At 48.7% G+C, this 15,958-nt stretch overlaps 1 protein-coding gene across 2 annotated transcripts; it reads right to left on the reverse strand.

Moving 5' to 3' along the window:
- Positions 1-2,025: 2,025 nt before the first annotated feature.
- Positions 2,026-13,247, reverse strand: ALDOA (aldolase, fructose-bisphosphate A). Of its 2 annotated transcripts, none has more exons than XM_079951147.1 (9): positions 13,088-13,247; positions 7,105-7,230; positions 6,772-6,983; positions 5,594-5,648; positions 5,311-5,471; positions 4,267-4,350; positions 3,944-4,118; positions 3,099-3,298; positions 2,026-2,473 (listed from the first exon to the last, which is right to left on the reverse strand). In XM_079951147.1, exons 2-9 carry the CDS (start codon positions 7,214-7,216, stop codon positions 2,378-2,380), a joined length of 1,095 nt encoding a protein of 364 aa, XP_079807273.1. In that variant the 5' UTR covers positions 7,217-7,230; positions 13,088-13,247; the 3' UTR covers positions 2,026-2,377. The 2 variants fall into 2 exon arrangements, with proteins under 2 accessions (XP_079807273.1, XP_079807274.1); XM_079951148.1 differs by lacking the exon at positions 13,088-13,247 and adding an exon at positions 8,109-8,245.
- Between the last annotated feature and the right edge of the window lie 2,711 nt (positions 13,248-15,958).

Here is a 15,958-nt window from a genome sequence, read left to right on the forward strand (position 1 = left end):
TACCCGAATGTCTCAGATCGTTCACATAAAAAATCAAAATATATAAAATCAAAATAAGAACAATAACCCAATAACACCCCCAATTATTATTTAACTGACGCGCACCCCTTTTAAATATGAACATGGTCTTAGTTCGGCAGCACTTCACAAGGTGTTTGCACGTAGCTAGGGGGTCGAGAACGAAAGCGTGGCTGGAGGCCACCTTAGGGGACTTCAGGTTCTGCTAAACTACAGCCCCCGTCATTCGTCGCCGTCGGCTTTGCCGGCTGGGGCTGATGGGAGTTGGAGTTCAAAAGGTCTGTCTCTGTCTCTTGGGAGGCAGAAGGATGTCGGTCTGGTATCACGGGCGGAAGCTGCTGGAGGGAGGGAGCCTCCTGAAATGGAGGCGAGGATGCGCCTCCTGACTTTCTGAGGGCTCAGTTGAGGGGCATGATGAGCCATGCGGGGGCGGGTGGGAAAGGGATTTTAAAGTGCCCCCACTCCCAAAGCGGAATGATTTGCAACCCTACCGCCCATCAACGCTGTTATGTTGTAGGAAAGAGCTCCGTCTGAAGCCCCTGGGGTGTGAGTGGCTACCAGTTAGCAGAGTCTAGACAGGGCAGGCAGCGCTGCGTTCCGTGGATCCATAGGGTTTCAGCCAAAGGGGCGGAACTATGGCCTTAAGGGGGCTGCTTAGTCATCGAGCTTAGATATATGTACAACCTTCTAGATGTGCATAATTATTTTTCTGCTGTATATTTTCTGTGTCCCTCGTGTACTGTCCTCATCCAGCCAAACACTGGGCCAGCATATATATTCGGAGAAAATCAAATCCACTTGTACAGAAGTTAATTGTTATTCTGGCTGAATCCAGAGATTTGTCAGCACCTTCCATCCCTTAGCACTTGTGCTTTGAAACAATTGAGCATTTTCCTAGCTGAATGGGAAATAGGAAACTACCACCCTTTCCAAGCACATAGTCCATGACTCCAAAATAGCCATTTCCCACACTTGGGAAATGATGGCTTCCCTCATTATGCTAAGGTTGAACTGTGAAACACTACAAGACCACACGAAAGCCTGATTTGTGCATTTACTGAGGATAGCCCAAGCTGGTGACTGTCCCTTTGTTCTATATCCAACATTTTTCAAAACCTAGAGATACAGGGTTGGGGGTCGTTAGCACACCCAGTTGAGTTTATGGTCAAGCCACTAAAAAAGATAAGACATCTTATCAATCCTGTCTCACTTAAAGACTATCCTATCCATTTCCCCTTCCATTTGATTGCAAATTGGGCTGTGTTCTATGTAGTACAATGGCTAACTAAAAGCATTGCAGTACTGTATACCCATATTTTCAAGTTCCTTTTGCATGTGATATTCCTATTCTATAGGCCTCTAGCCAATCTGCAATGGAATTACCAGGTTAATATGCTAGGTTTTTCTCAAACCAAAAGATCTTCTGTAATCCACACTTCCCAAATATAACAGGAATTATTAGCAGTAATCTAAATAGCATTCAGATGATTCCAGCTCTACGTCCCATATTAATTCCTCAAACTATCCATGATCAGAAACAATTTTCTGTGCAGTAGTGAATAAAAACTAATGTGGCTTCTTCTAAGAAAAGCTAACCAGCAAAGACCTTGATGCTACTTCCCATGATCTACAGTCTTCACCACTATTTCGCTCAACACTTTTCTGGGGGAAATGGAGACACACACTTTGATAGCTAGGTCGTTAAGAAGCATAGCTGAACAGCTATATAGAAGAGATTCAAGCCCCTGGGCTTTGAAGACTCTCAAAAAGAAGGGCAAGGTGGGATGGAGAGTATTTGTCCAACGCTTCTTATGTCCTTACGATGGGAGCTGCAGTCCACAACATATTGAAGGCACTGCATTCACTGGCTATCCCTGGAGTCAACAACAATTGGCAAAATAGGACATAAGCCCAATGCAGCTCCCTGTACATCTTTTGGTACGGTGTGCGTGAAACTTTCCATCTAGAACTCTGCGGGGGGAAAGAAAGAACAACAGAGACCCTGGCAATGTTTAAATAGATTCTCTTTTATTTCTAGAAGTCCGCGAGTCAGGCGTCGTCCCAGCTTCAGAGACATTTCGGTGTTATGGCCACGGACCAGGAGTGTCGTCGGTCACCAGAAGGGAAAGCGGGACATCACACACACACACACACACACAAAAGGCATACAGAGGTGGTGGGGGGGTGGATCAAGGGGAAGGAAGAAGCCAAGGCTTCTGGGTTCTTTCAAGGCAAGGCAAAGATGTCCACCTTTCCCTGCTATAGAAGCTGGCAGAGAGGGAGCAGGGCAGGGCAAGAAACAAAAAGAGACACCACAGGCACAACGTAACAACAAAAGAGCGCAGCCAGGCCTCTGATTTTAATAAGCATGATTGGAGACAAAGAGGGACTCGCTGGCAGCAGCTCCGCCTTTTCCAGATGGAACATATTTGCCCTGGCAGGCAAGGCTGTTGGCCTGTGTAAAACAAGAGGGGGGAGTGAGAAGAGATGTTGGAACTGCTTTCCTCTTTAAAAGGAAAAGCTGCACTTCGTACATCCTCGTTATTAGGATCACAGCCACAACATAAATTAGGCCCCTTTTCCTGACACACAAAACTCCTGTCTCCTACCAGGAGGAAACACCAAGGAGTCCTGATTCCCGGTGTCACTTTACCCATAACTTTGACAATTGCAACCCCCTGCCACCTCGCCCATAGCCCTACCTTTTGCCACCAAAAGGTTGGGCGAACAGAACCTGGGAACCCTGACTCAATGCAATGTGTGACCAGTTAATTTGTTTATTTTTCAAAGACACACCTCAGACCCCTTCCCGTTCCCCACCAACGTTGCTTTTAGTTTTTCTGCTATTTGCACCCAACCAGATTTGTTGCATTTGATCCTCTTACTAATAATACATGTCTTCCTAAAGCCCTTTTGAGTGCCTCTGTCAAAGGGCAGCTTTTGGGGAGATGATCGCTGCACATACCCGACCCCTGAGCACCTTCTTAAAGGAGTTGCTGCTGTCCAGTGGCTACCCAGCCCCTTGCCTTGACCTGCTAGAGCCCACTCCCAAGGGCGACCGGGGCCCCGGCAATAGGTACCATAGCGCGCTTGATGTATTCTTCCTGAGCATTCTTGAGGTTCTCTTTTTTGCCACTCCAGGCCTTGAGGGCAGAGGCTTGCAGAGCACGGCCATAGGAGAAGGTCAGGGCCCATGGCTTGTGCAGGGGGCAGTTGTTGATGGCATTCAGGTTGATGGTGGCCTCTTCCTCACTCTGGCCACCAGACAGGAAAGTGATACCTGCGGCAAGACAATACAGTTAGCAGCTGGTAAGGAAGGAACGGTTTAATATCTGAGAAATGCAGAATTGAAGGGTGAGGAGGGAGAAGAAGAGTTTGATTGCAGAAAACGTTAGGAATAGAGGGTATTATATCCACACACACCCCAGTCCTGCCTCCTGAATCACCACTTGTCCCTTCGCACAAAAATGGGTTTGTCTAGCACAACACCTTTTTCAAAAAAGCTGGTGGGGTGGGACAATGTCTCAACTACAGGAAGCTCTCCAGGCAAAAGCTAAAGGAGTTTCCTTGAACAAATACAATGGTACCTCCGGTTGTGGACAGGATCCATTCCGGAGCTCTGGTCGGATCCCGAGGTTTCCGCAACCGGAGGGACCGCTTCTGTGCATGTAGCAAAAACCCAGAAATATGCTTCCAGGTTTGCCGCTTACATATCCTGAATTTTAAGTAACCGGAGGTACGACTGTAACAAACTATGGTGGCAACTCTGTAGCCATTAGAATGATAACTCCACTACTGAACAGATACCAGCAACCGTCCTGTAGGGATGGGCTCTATATATTACTGCAGTGTAAATTTTTGAGGGCTGCCACATATTTTTTGTGGGGCAGGAAGGAACAGGTGCTTCTGGGTCCCGTTCACTTACCAGTAACTGCTGGGGGCACAGTGCGGCGCAGGGCGGTGACGGTTGCCATGGCAATTTCCTCATTGGTGTATTTCTGGGTGCAAGCGTGACCAGCGGTCACCATGTTTGGCTTGAGCAGGGTCCCCTCCAGGTAGATGTGGTGGTCGCTCAGGGCTTTGTACACGGCAGCCAGAACCTAGGCATGGCAGAAGGAGCAGGAGGTCAGTGCTGGGAAGTTCTTCCGAGGTCCTTCTCCTTTCCTTCCACGGCAGAGGCAAAAAAAGGCAAAAGCCAGCCCACACCAACTTGCGTCAATCAAGCGCCTCCCTCCACGTCCAACTCACCTTTTCAGTCACATACTGGCAGCGCTTGAGGTCATGGTCACCGTCAGGGAGGATTTCGGGTTCCACAATGGGGACAATCCCGTTCTGGAGTTGAGAGACAGGGGAGATTGATAGTTAAGATCCCACAGAAAAAAACAGAGCTAAATCAAAACACAGTAAGAATTCCAAGTTGCAAGAAGGACATTTGATCACATGCTTAATCTAGTTAGATGCAACTTAGGCTCTAATTGAGGGCTCCAGCTAGATGTTTCAGCAGCTACTGAGTATGTGGAACTTCTTCCTAGTTCAAGTACATCAGAGCTGGAAATTCCACCCAGGAGGGGAAGCCACATGTCTAACCTACCAAATTCCTTGCTGCCCTCTTGTAGCAGCAGATGGGTACTGCAGTTGCAGAAGACTGCCTCCACCCATTTGCAAAATAAGGGCACTGCATGTCCTTGGGAAATTTCCCAGAGCAGTATTTGGCGAAGAGGACGAAACTGCCATTTCGACACTACCATCTTGAGATGCAATCTGACTGCCAAGCTGCAAGGCAGATTCAAAGAACTGCCCTACAGAGTCAGACCACTGCTCCATCCGTTTGTTTATTTGGGGAACTTCCATCCCACCCGCCATCTAACAACCTCAGGGCAGTGGCGTAGCGTGGGTTGTCAGCACCCGGGGCAAGGCAAGTAATTTGCACCCCCTAACCCATGGATTTGCGCCCCCTAACCCGTGGATTTGCGCCCCCTAACCCTAACCCCCAGATGTTGCGCCCGGTGTGGCCGGCCCCCCCTGCACCCCCCACGCTACGCCACTGCCTCAGGGTTGGTTACAAATCCCTTTTTAAAATATATAAACAGCGATACAGAGCAGAGAAAACAAACCTAATGCCAACCATCTGGTCAGTCATAAAACGATCCATGAGCTGCACATAACCTGATGACTCAACCTTCTTCCAGCATCCAAAAAACGGAAAACAAGTGGGTCTTTCTAGAAACTGCTTAGTGCTTAAGTAGATGTTGATAAATGCCCCCTTTCCCCTCAATGCCTGCTGGCACTCACCGCCTGGCAGATGCTGGCATAGCGAGCCAGCACATTGGCGTTCTCAATGATGGCCAGGTGGGAAGGGGTGGTTGGAGTGATCTTCAAGACGCAGCGCCACTTGGCAAAGTCAGCGCCATCCTTCTTGTACTGGGCACAGCGTTCAGACAAGCCATCCAGACCTGCACAGGTAAAAGGGGGGTTAAGGGCGGATGCCGTCGAACCCAGCTGCTTCTCCTAGCTCAAGGCTAAACTGACTTCCCTTTGCAACTCACCCTACCAACACACAGAGATCTAGACTCACCCTGGGTAGTAGTCTCTCCGTTAGTCCCAGCAAGAGGCACAACACCTTTGTCAACCTGCAGGGAGGAAAGCGAGGCAGAGAAGTCTGTTAAGCCTTTGGCTTGCTTCGTGGCACGTTTCTTTCCACTGAGCTACACATCTCGTCTTATCAAGTCATTCATCCAGAAACAAACAACAGAAATAGTGGCTCCTGCTCATCAACTTGCTGGGCCAACTTAATAGTCTGTAGGCCATATGCAAGTTGTTTAGACCAAGATTTTTGTTTCCTTAGTGAATAGGTAGCTGGGATTCAAAATATCTGGCTGTGATTTGGAGGGAAGGAGGCAATAGAGAAATCCAGATAACCCTGTGGTCTCCAATGCTTTCATCCCTTTAAGATTAGTTCCCATCTAAGCATATCCACATTTATGCAGTAGGACTGCAGTGTTTATGGTCTGTCTTCTTGAGGCAAGAGAGGTAGCAGTGCCCAAGGTGGCTTTCTCTGTGCCACCAGCCCCATATGTGGAACTCTCTGCCCCATGAGGCTAGGCAGTCTCCCTCTGTCTCCATTCCAGTGACTGAAAACATTCCTTTTTAAACAAGCTTTTCCCTATTGCTGCTTAGTGCATTGATCACAAGTGCCGTGATGAAGTTCTTTGTGTGTTTTTTTGGCTGCTGTTCTTAGTTTGGTAATTAGTGTTAATGGCCAGACCACTCTTTTCCTTTCGTATTTGTAAACTACTCTGAGCAAGGAAGGAGAAAGCACCACTATACATTTTCTAAATAAATAAACCATCAAGTCAGGCAGACTTATTTAAAAAAATGAATAATTTTCTCTTGCTTACAACTGCCCCTCTCACACACAGGAAAGAATGCCTCTTCTAAAATGATGTCTCTTGTGACATGTGGAGAGGTTATCTAAATTTAAAGAAAATATGAATTTTCTTTAAGGTTTGCTCAGATGCTAGCTCAATCAGTTAGCAAGCCCTTCTGCAAACAGATTTTTTAAAAAGTGGGTGGTGCCTTCAAGTCGGAGCATTTTTTCCTGCGTTGTGGTGGTTTGTTGTTGTTTTTTTGCAAGGTCATGCAGCCTTCAAGGTCGTGCGTCACCAGAATACTGGAACTGGCCTACCTCCCAGAGCACCAAGCATGGTGGGCGCAGGCATTTCAGATTTATCACTTGCCACCCACGTTGCTTACCTTGATGCCAACAACGCCACCCTTGTCCTTAATGACCTGGGTGAACTGGCGGCCATCATCGGCTTTCTGGTACATGGTCTCATGGAAGAGGATGACTCCACCAATGCAGGGGTTGACCCGGTCATCAGCGGTGAAGAGCAGCTGCCTGTAGAAGCGACGGTTTTCTTCGGTGTTCTCGGCGCCGATGGACTGCAGGCGCTTGGCAATGCTGCCTAGGAGGCGGAGGAGAGGATGAAGCAAACAGTTGTTACGTTAAAAGGAAGGCTGTGCAGCCCTTTTTTGATTCCACCTTCCTGGCTCGTCCTCCCCACCCAGCAGCTCTCTGTCCCTTACCGGTGGATTCATCAGCAGCAAGGATGCCTTTGCCCTTGGCCACAATGCGGTGGGCAATGTCCGACAGCTCCTTCTTCTGCTCAGGTGTCAAGGCTGGGTATTGGTGAGGCATCTTGAATGGCTAAACTGGAGAAGGCAAAGAAGTGTTAATATAAGCCTGGCAGCGCAGTCTCTGGACGCCCTGTAGACTTGCCTTCCTCTTTTCTGCCTGCTCAGTCCTGTATCTGAAGGAGACACCCACAACAAGGACCTTCGTGTCTGTACAGAGACTGGCAAGGAGGGCGGGAGAGAATTCTGCTCCTCCCTGTTGCTATGGAAATCGGAGAATTCCCACTAAGGTCAAAGGGGATGCCCAGATTAAAGCCATATTTGAAAGAAGAAGGAAAGGCTCCAGCAGGTGATGGCTAGTAGATACCAAGGACGTTTCAAGGACAGAGGAAATAGCCGTTTACCCTGTTCCTCAAGAGAACCCCAGTTCTCCCCCCCCCCAGTTTTTCCAACTCCTCGCCATGCTCTGAGCTTTCCCCCTGATATTAGCTACCGCAATCAGCTGCAGCACCTTTGCAATGCGAGTTCCATTGCGGGGGGGGGGGGGACTGGAATGTGTAAGCGAAGGAGTTAGGAATATTTACGCTTACTTTAGGGGTTTTTGTGGGGGGGGTCCTGTTTTCTTTCCCCCTCTGCAACAGTTGTACATTAAGCTTCACCACGTGATTTCAAATGCTGCGTTTCTTCCCCCACCGGGACTTCCTCCTCCCTTCCCCCACTCCACCCCACGTTTTACCGTCTCCATCTTATCTATCTCCAAGTCCGATCCCCATATTATATAAACCGCGGCGGCGGCAGCGGCAGGGAGAGAATATCCGCAAGTGCTCCTGTGACCATTCCTTATTTTTTTCTTTACTCCCCACCCCACCCCCCGAAATCCTAATCTGTAAAGAGGAAGGGTTCTCCTTGGAGGAATGCGTGCGTAAGAAAATGGGGGGGGGGGGGGTCAAACCTGCCTTCTTCCTTAGCAGCAGCAAACAGGAGCCGGGATGGGCGCGAGCAAAGTGAAGCGTTCGAATCGAATGCTCAAAAGAAGCTCCGCGTTCCAGGATCGAACGTCATGTAACAGGGCAAGGCGGAAAAGGGTGTGAAATTGACTCATTGAGGAGGGGGGAGGGAGGAGACTTAAAGGGCCCAAGCTCTCCCACCCCCTAATAGCGGCGAAGGTATTTATTTAAATATAAGGAAACGGAGATAAGTGTGGACGAACTCTGCTCCACTCGACTGAGTCCTACGCGTGGAAATAAGAGGTTTCATTCCCGTGGCCGACCGTGCTGCAGAACCCCAGCATGTGCTTAGGAGCAAAATCACGTTTTCATATTTGCGATTAGATTAGAAACCTCCATAAACTAGGCGCATTCCCTGCATACCCTAAAAGGGCACATGCACTTTTTAACCTGCTCGTTTAAAGAGCACGAAGGGATAAAATGTTGTTGAGGACCGAGGGCGTTGCCCCATCTTCCTGGGAGATGGAAAGGGAAGCCAAATCGGGCTCCATAGGTCTTTCCCCCCTTTGCATCCTCTGCCAGACTCTAGTTTCAGCGATGACCTTTCAAGGGGACACCTGATCCCCGCTCCTCCAGCTCCTCTGTCCTTTTCTGAAGGACATGCTGCTATTTCTGGATCCCCTCACCCCCATGAGTGTTGGGCTTTAGCTGCGGAAAAGAGAGAGGGGCCTGGGCATGGGACTGATTGTGCAAGAGAGAGAATCGGAGTGGGAGCGATAAGATGGAACCGGTGGCCCCGCAGAAAGGAATTTTCACAAGCGAAAGGGCAGCTTCTATAACAGGGAAAGGCTGCAAGCCTAAGCACATTTGCAAGAGAGGAGTAGGACCCGTTTGAAAGGACAAATATGTGCTGCCTGTAGCCACAGGCCACTGCAAAACGTTGCCTTTAAATCCAGGATAAGGGATTACAGTACTAAAAGATCAGAAGCAACAACAGCTGATGGCGAAGATTCTGAACTCCCCATAAAAGCTCCAGGGTCAAAACTGGTGGCTTTATCAGTATAGGGGCAACAGAGATTTCTTTGACAAGACCAAGCATCTGGGTTCTGGAGTTGTGATCCTGTCAGTGCTTTATTGGCCTACAAGCTGTGCATAGGGGTAAAGATATCATGGGTGGCTAACTGAGATTGGGGGCGGGGAGGAAGAATTGTAATAATGACTCAAAACCTGCCCACCGAAACAGTCCAGCTGTCCAATAGTTTTTTTAAAAAGCAAAACATATAAACCCAAAATTATCTGAACCACTTTGAATTCTGCCCAGAACTTAACCCAATTCAGGGCACCTTCCCAGAACCTGGTTTCACTCTTCTTAGTCCTGTAAACTCATAAATAGGGGTGCATCAGAGCAAGCGCAGAATGCCTTTTGCTCAAGACCACACTGGGATGAGCCTCAACCTTTCTGGTGTTAGGAGCCAAACATTCGTCCCATCTGACATTCTCTGGCGCCAACACATTTGCAATTCAGAGAGCCAGATAAGGAGGTTCCCTTGGCATCTGTCTTGTAAGATTTTAGGCACCAGGCAGATACATTCCAGTTTTCCCAAGCATTTGGATCTTGCCGTGGCTTGATTTTTGGCCTGATCACGGTGTCCACATTTTGGGGTGGGCAGATGTTATTTTTCTGTTACTGATTGCTGGTGGATGTAAACTTTTAGTACTATGTAACTTTGGGCTATTTTATGTCATCTTTGCATTTTAAACTTGCTATCAGTTGCTTTGAGACCTCTTTTCTTTTAAAAAGGGGAGGAATAAATTTAATAAAATATGCTAATTGCAATTTAAAGTGCCACTGATCCATGTTTTAAGGGAAACAGTGCATTTCGGCTTGTTTGTATCAGTTGTAGGGCGGATTTCCCCGTGCAATTACTGCACTTGTAATGAACCAGGAGAGATTCAATAACCCAGAGAAAAAAGCTGGGTGCTTATGCACATCCAAGATGTGGGCTGGGGTGGAAAACTGGGCTGTTGTCGGTTTTTTTTGCACTGAGCAAGGAACTGCCAGGGGAGCACCGTGGGTTATATAACACCCCAGCGGCTGGGAAGTGAGAGGCAGCTGCTGTTTGATTGATGAGAGGAGCGAAAAGGCCAGGCACCTGCGGGGTCAGTGTAACATGGGAATGCTGCAACACCCCGCCCCCCGCCGCCCCTTTGCCTTGGCTCCCCAATCCGAAGTCCAGAACCTTCTTCTTAGCCCTGGTCAGAATCCAAACTGGGCTTCTCTTGGGGTGATTACGGTAATAGCTGAGTCACTGGTCTCTGTGCAAGAAAGCACGTAGCAGGCGGCAGGGGGTACGGGAGAGGCGCCCCTCCCCCTCCCCCCATTCGGACCTGACTGGCGACTATAAACAGGGTTGGCTGATTGGGAGCTTCCCTGCCAGGACTGAACATACGCGCGGCTTGAACGGCAGAAAGGTCACCATCCGTTCAGATCCCTCTTCCTCATGCGCCGATTTCTTTCTCCCCACCCGATCCCAACGCTTTTCCAGTAAGGTTGCCTCCTGACCTCTTCCCCCTCCCTGAGGAGAACGTCCCTGTCTCTTTTTAAAAAATATATCTCCATTACTCTTTTTTTACGTTTCCAAAACGCACAGTCATACCGAGCAGTTAATCAACAAAGTGATTTACACCGGAAGCTGCCCGGCCTTTTTAATTAAATAGCAGGTCAGGCACCCATTCAACAGGTGAAGCGTTTCCGGATTTCTCCACCTCATGCACTGACTTAAAGGGTTCAACAGAGAGAGGAGGTGGGGGGGAGAGAGAGGCCTACCCGCAGCAGTTAATACTGTTTGCTCCACCTCTGCAGGGCCAGTAAGACCAACCCCTTCTCACCACAACTATCACAGCCACTCGCCCCCTATAAAGTTTCTGCAGTCTTAGATCAGCCAGCCTTTAAACGACAATGCAGTGAACAGTTGCTCATCCACAACGCCAAAATGACCAAGCCCCGAAATGTTAACAAGGGGGGTATAGAAGGAGGTGTCTAGGCTCCAGGAAGAAGGTGGCAAAGGCTCCCTGTCTCTTTGAAACGATTGCTGAATGGCAATAGATGTTCATTGTTGGTTGTTTTAATGAACGGTATGGATGGCAAGCCGCTTTGAGAGGACTCAGTACAGAAGCCTTTTGAATAATAACACTGCCACCGGGCTTCCAGTGCAGAAGTGTAGGGGGTGAAGCAATCCCCCCTCTTCGTCTTCATGCTAAGGAAAGTTTAGCCTACTAAAATTTCTGCTCCACTGGCAACTGTTAAGGGCATTATAGCTCTGCCTTCCCCATCTCAAATATCAAAGAGCCTCGCTGCAGATTTATTGTGGCAGCTTTCGTGGACTTAAATCCATTTCCTCTGAAGGATGGTGTGGACTCTCGTCCACAAAAGCTTATGTTACAATAAATCTGTTAAGTCTTCAAAGTGCCATAAGACTATTAATTGATTTTTTTTCTGCAACACATTAACCCAGCTACCCACCTCTGGAAGCTCTTGCTCCCCAAAGAAGTGGCAGTGTGGGGGGGGGGGGGAGGAGAGCAACAAAGGAAGAAGCTTGACTGCGTGTCCCCAGGCCCTTCACAACAAATAAGCAAAAGCAAGGCAGATCCTTCCAAGAAACGACTGCAGCCCTTTTTTAAAAAAATGCCAGATCACTAGTCAGCAAACTGCAAGTCGGCAAACTGCAACCCATTTTGTGTCCACAATGATCTACCATACACACCCTGTCCAGACCACCTTACATGGAAGAGGGTTTTCACAAGTAATGTTCAGAATAGCTGCAGTGTGGACATGGGTATCCTTTTCATGCAGGATAGAAAGCAGCAGGCGGGGCTTTTAAAATCAAAGTATACATTCCATTCAATGTAGGCTTTTACATCTGAGTTGCAGATGCAGGGATTGCACAACCTGATTGAAAGCATCATCTGGAAGAAAGCTGCCTTAGATAAGACAAGAGATGGAAGCAGGTTAAGGAGGAGCAAAGAATGAGCCAAGGAGCAATGGAGGTCCAGGCAAATGAGGCCACAAGACAAATACTGGAAGGTACAACACACACACACACACCCTGGAGCGGTGGATTGGGCAAGCACCAGGGACAGAAGGATTGAGACACACACACACACACACACACACACACACACACACACACACACTTTCTGTTCCTGTGTCCCAGATACCATGGGATTATGTGAGCGTTACTTCCTCAAACAATCAGCAACTGTGCAAGACTTTTGCAAGTCATTGCAGCATTCAAAGGAAACAGCCGTGTTAGATAATATAGCTGGAGTCCCTTTGGTCTTACATGGAGTAACTACTGGATGTATGAAAACAAGATTCAAGGTTTAGGGAGGCCCCATCAATTACGTAACAAATAAATGAGAAAGGGGGTGATGGGAAGAGAACAGAGACAGGATTTAAAAGGGGGGGGGGAATCAGACACAGACAGGCTCAGTCTTGTTGCTTTTTTTTTCCTTTTAAAGGAGAAATATACTGTTCGTAAACTCAGAACAGGCAGAGGGTTTTGTCTGTTTTAAACAAAAGGATATGCCCTTGAGACAGCATCCACCAATCGCATGCCTTGTCATTCACAGAGATGGAATAATAGCATTGCATAGCTGGAAGGGACCCCGAGGATCATCTAGTCCAACCCTCTGCAATGCAGGTATATGCACATGTCCCATTTGGGGATCGAACATGCAATCTTGGCGTTATCAGCACCACACTGCAACTAGCTGAGCTATAGATGCCGTTTCCCGCTAAGGCCGCTCACTGCACCCCTACTGAGTCTCACATCCTTTCTCCCTTGAAATCTTCCCACAATCTCATGCAGGCAGGATCTTGGGCCCTTTCCTAGCAGCGCGACCATCCAGATTTGCCTCTTCTCGACAGCCCCTTCTCCCGCCCACCCCTCCACAGCCCCCTCCTTTCCCTCCCATCTCCCAGATACCGTGGGTGTAGCGGGGGTTCTGGCAAGACACGGCGGCTCCGTTGGGTGCTGGGTGACTGGCAGAGGCAAAACCGGGGGCCGGGCTGTATAAGAAGGGAGCCGGAGCGGGAGGGAGGGGCCGCGCTAACCTTCTCCCCGACCCCTGGCCTTTTGCAGGGCAGCCTAAATATAGGCCTTGGGGTCTGGGAATGTGAAACACGAGGCCTCTGACATTCCCTGCAGAGCAAGGAACAGCAAGGGTGTCACGGGGCCCGGGGCAGAGAGACCTGTGTGATACCCCCTCCTCCAGTGTGGCTCAGTCCCAACCAAGCAACCATCCCCACACATGCATGCTGTCCTTCTTGCTGCCGGAAAGCCAAGTTTTGACCCACTTCCCTGCAGCCCTGTGCTGGCGGTCGTGCAGACTGCAAGCAACCCCTAGGGTTTAGAATATAGTTTGGCCATCCGCCTCAACCTGTGAGCTGTATCCAGCCCCCTCCTTCCTTTCCCAAGGAGAAGGCTAAAGGAGGCAACTTCCACCCTCCATCTTGGGTGATTCCCCCCCCCCCCCAATTTTCTCTTGCTACTGGCTTGCATTTTAAAGCTTCTGTTGGGTCTCCCATTTCTGCCCCTACCCCAGGACCTTAAGTCTCCCAGCGCCATCTGCTGCCCCCCTGCAGGAACAACAACTCAATACCAAAAGGGGTTTGTTTTTCTTTTTTGAAAAAACGAGAGGTACAGTAGGACCTCGGGTTACATACGCTTCAGGTTACAGACTCCGCTAACCCAGAAATAGTGCTCCAGGTTAAGAACTTTGCTTCAGGATAAGAACAGAAATCGGGCTCCGGTGGCGTGGCGGCAGCAGGAGGCCCCATTAGCTAAAGTGGTGCTTCAGGTTAAGAACAGTTTCAGGTTAAGTATGGACCTCCAGAACGAATTAAGTACTTAAACCGAGGTACCACTGTATATGCAACTCGCTGTTTAGATTACAGAAGGATGGCACGATCCATTTCAGAGCAGGACCTGAGGAGATGGCAGACTCTCGTTTACTGGAAATATTTTAAGAGCGGGGCTGGCAGACATCAGTCGGGGGTGCATCCTGCATTAACACACCCTGCATTGAGTTGTGTAGGGTGCTATCGTTGACCTCTAGGGTCCCTTTCCACAGCATGATTCTAGGATTATGAAATCTTTTTAAAAGCAATGGGTGTGGTGGACCAACTCAGCTAAAGGAAGTGGATTCCTGATATTTAGGGCCTGGGGAGGAAACAGGCCTTAAGATTATTTAAGGGGCATGTCAGGCTCTTCAAGTCTACAGTTAGAGCTACACAACCAATTAGAACTGGGAATTATCACACAAACCCCACCTCAAATTATTACTGGAAGAGGAGGCAGTGGCTACACCAGCTGTAAAGCAGCTGTCTGGCAGACCAAGAGCCCCTCTGTTTTTCTAGCAGATGTCTCTCTGCTATGAAGTGGACAGAAGTTACATCTTCCCAAATTCATCAGATGATGAAGGGGGCAGGGGAAGGCTGTCTCATTTTACATTATATAAGCAGTGCCTCAGGGTGAGGTGCAGAGCAAGTGTCAACACAACTACATGCTTCCTCATGGGCGGGTGAATTTGGCCGCTACAAGGCTTTTGGAACTTCAGCCAAGTCCTGCGAGGAAGAGTTGACATTGCCCTGGCCTGTTTAGCAGAGAGAACACCCAGGCCAGACCCATGGAGACACAGTAGGTGCCTAGGGCAGGGCTCAAACCAGTGGGTACAAGTAGCAGATTGCAGCTAAAATATCAGGGGAAGTTTTCTTAATGGTAGGAGCTGTTCAATAGTGGAATGGACTGGGGAGTTGCAGATCGCGTCCTGAGCAAGATCCTGCTCTTGAACTAAAGGACCAACAGTGATGATGATACTATGATTCTAACATTTCCCTGCCACCTAGAAAGAATAATTTCTACCGAGAGATAAACATGGGTTAAGATGTCCGTGGATCACAGAGGGATTTTGGGGAAAGTAATGACAAAACATGACTAAAAATCAGCAAGTTGACTTTTCACCTTATATCAAGGGGTTGTGTATGTACAGATGTAATTTGTGTATGGTGTGCCACACAAATCATGCCTCTAAACCGGTCTTTCCCTGTGTTGGCGCCACCTAGATGGTTTGGACTACAGCTCCATCAAGCTCCCTGGGACTGACGGGAGTTCTTATCTTGTGAGGTAGGTCAGGCAGAGAGGCAGTGATTGGGCCAAGCTCACCCAGCGAGCTTCCTGAGCCAAATGGGCATTTGAACCCTGGCCTCCTAAATCCTAGCCTGACACTGTAACCACTTCACCACACTGGCTCTCTCCAAGTACCCCCTAGGACAGACGCTGCTTAGCTTCCAAGATCAGACACTATTTCCGAGCACAATTCAAAGTGTTGGTGCTGACCTTTAAAGCCCTAAACGGCCTCAGTCCTGTATACCTGAAGGAGCGTCTCCACCCCCATCGTTCTGCCCGGACGCTGAGGTCCAGCGTCGAGGGCCTTCCCCTTCTGGCGGTTCCCTCACTGCAAGAAGCCAAGTTACAGGGAACCAGGCAGAGGGCCTTCTCAGTAGTGGCGCCCTCCCTGTGGAACACCCTCCCACCAGATGTCAAAGAGAACAACTACCAGACTTTTAGAAGACATCCGAAGGCAGCCCTGTTTAGGGAAGCTTTTAATGTTTGATGTATTACAGTATTTTAATATTATTTTGGAAGCCGCCCAGAATGGCTGGGGAAGCCCAGCCAGATGGGCAGGGTATAAATAATAAATAATAAATATTATTATTATTTGGTGTTTTAAGGTGTCTGGAAGACACCAGGTTGGGGAAGCCTGCTCTAAATTCTATAACATACTGAATTTTGAAA

The sequence above is a fragment of the Podarcis cretensis genome, assembly GCF_951804945.1.
Source record: "Podarcis cretensis genome assembly, chromosome: 13".
Taxonomy (NCBI): domain Eukaryota; kingdom Metazoa; phylum Chordata; class Lepidosauria; order Squamata; family Lacertidae; genus Podarcis; species Podarcis cretensis.

What these genes read in the sequence shown, in the direction of transcription:
- ALDOA (XM_079951147.1), bottom strand. Translation starts at nt 7,216, where the DNA reads ATGCCTCACCAATACCCAGCCTTGACACCTGAGCAGAAGAAGGAGCTG. An exon ending in TGCTGCTGATGAATCCACCG is followed by an intron (nt 6,984 to 7,104) that starts GTAAGGGACAGA and finishes TCCGCCTCCTAG; the next exon opens with GCAGCATTGCCAAGCGCCTG. An exon ending in CGGAGAGACTACTACCCAGG is followed by an intron (nt 5,472 to 5,593) that starts GTGAGTCTAGAT and finishes TTACCTGTGCAG; the next exon opens with GTCTGGATGGCTTGTCTGAA.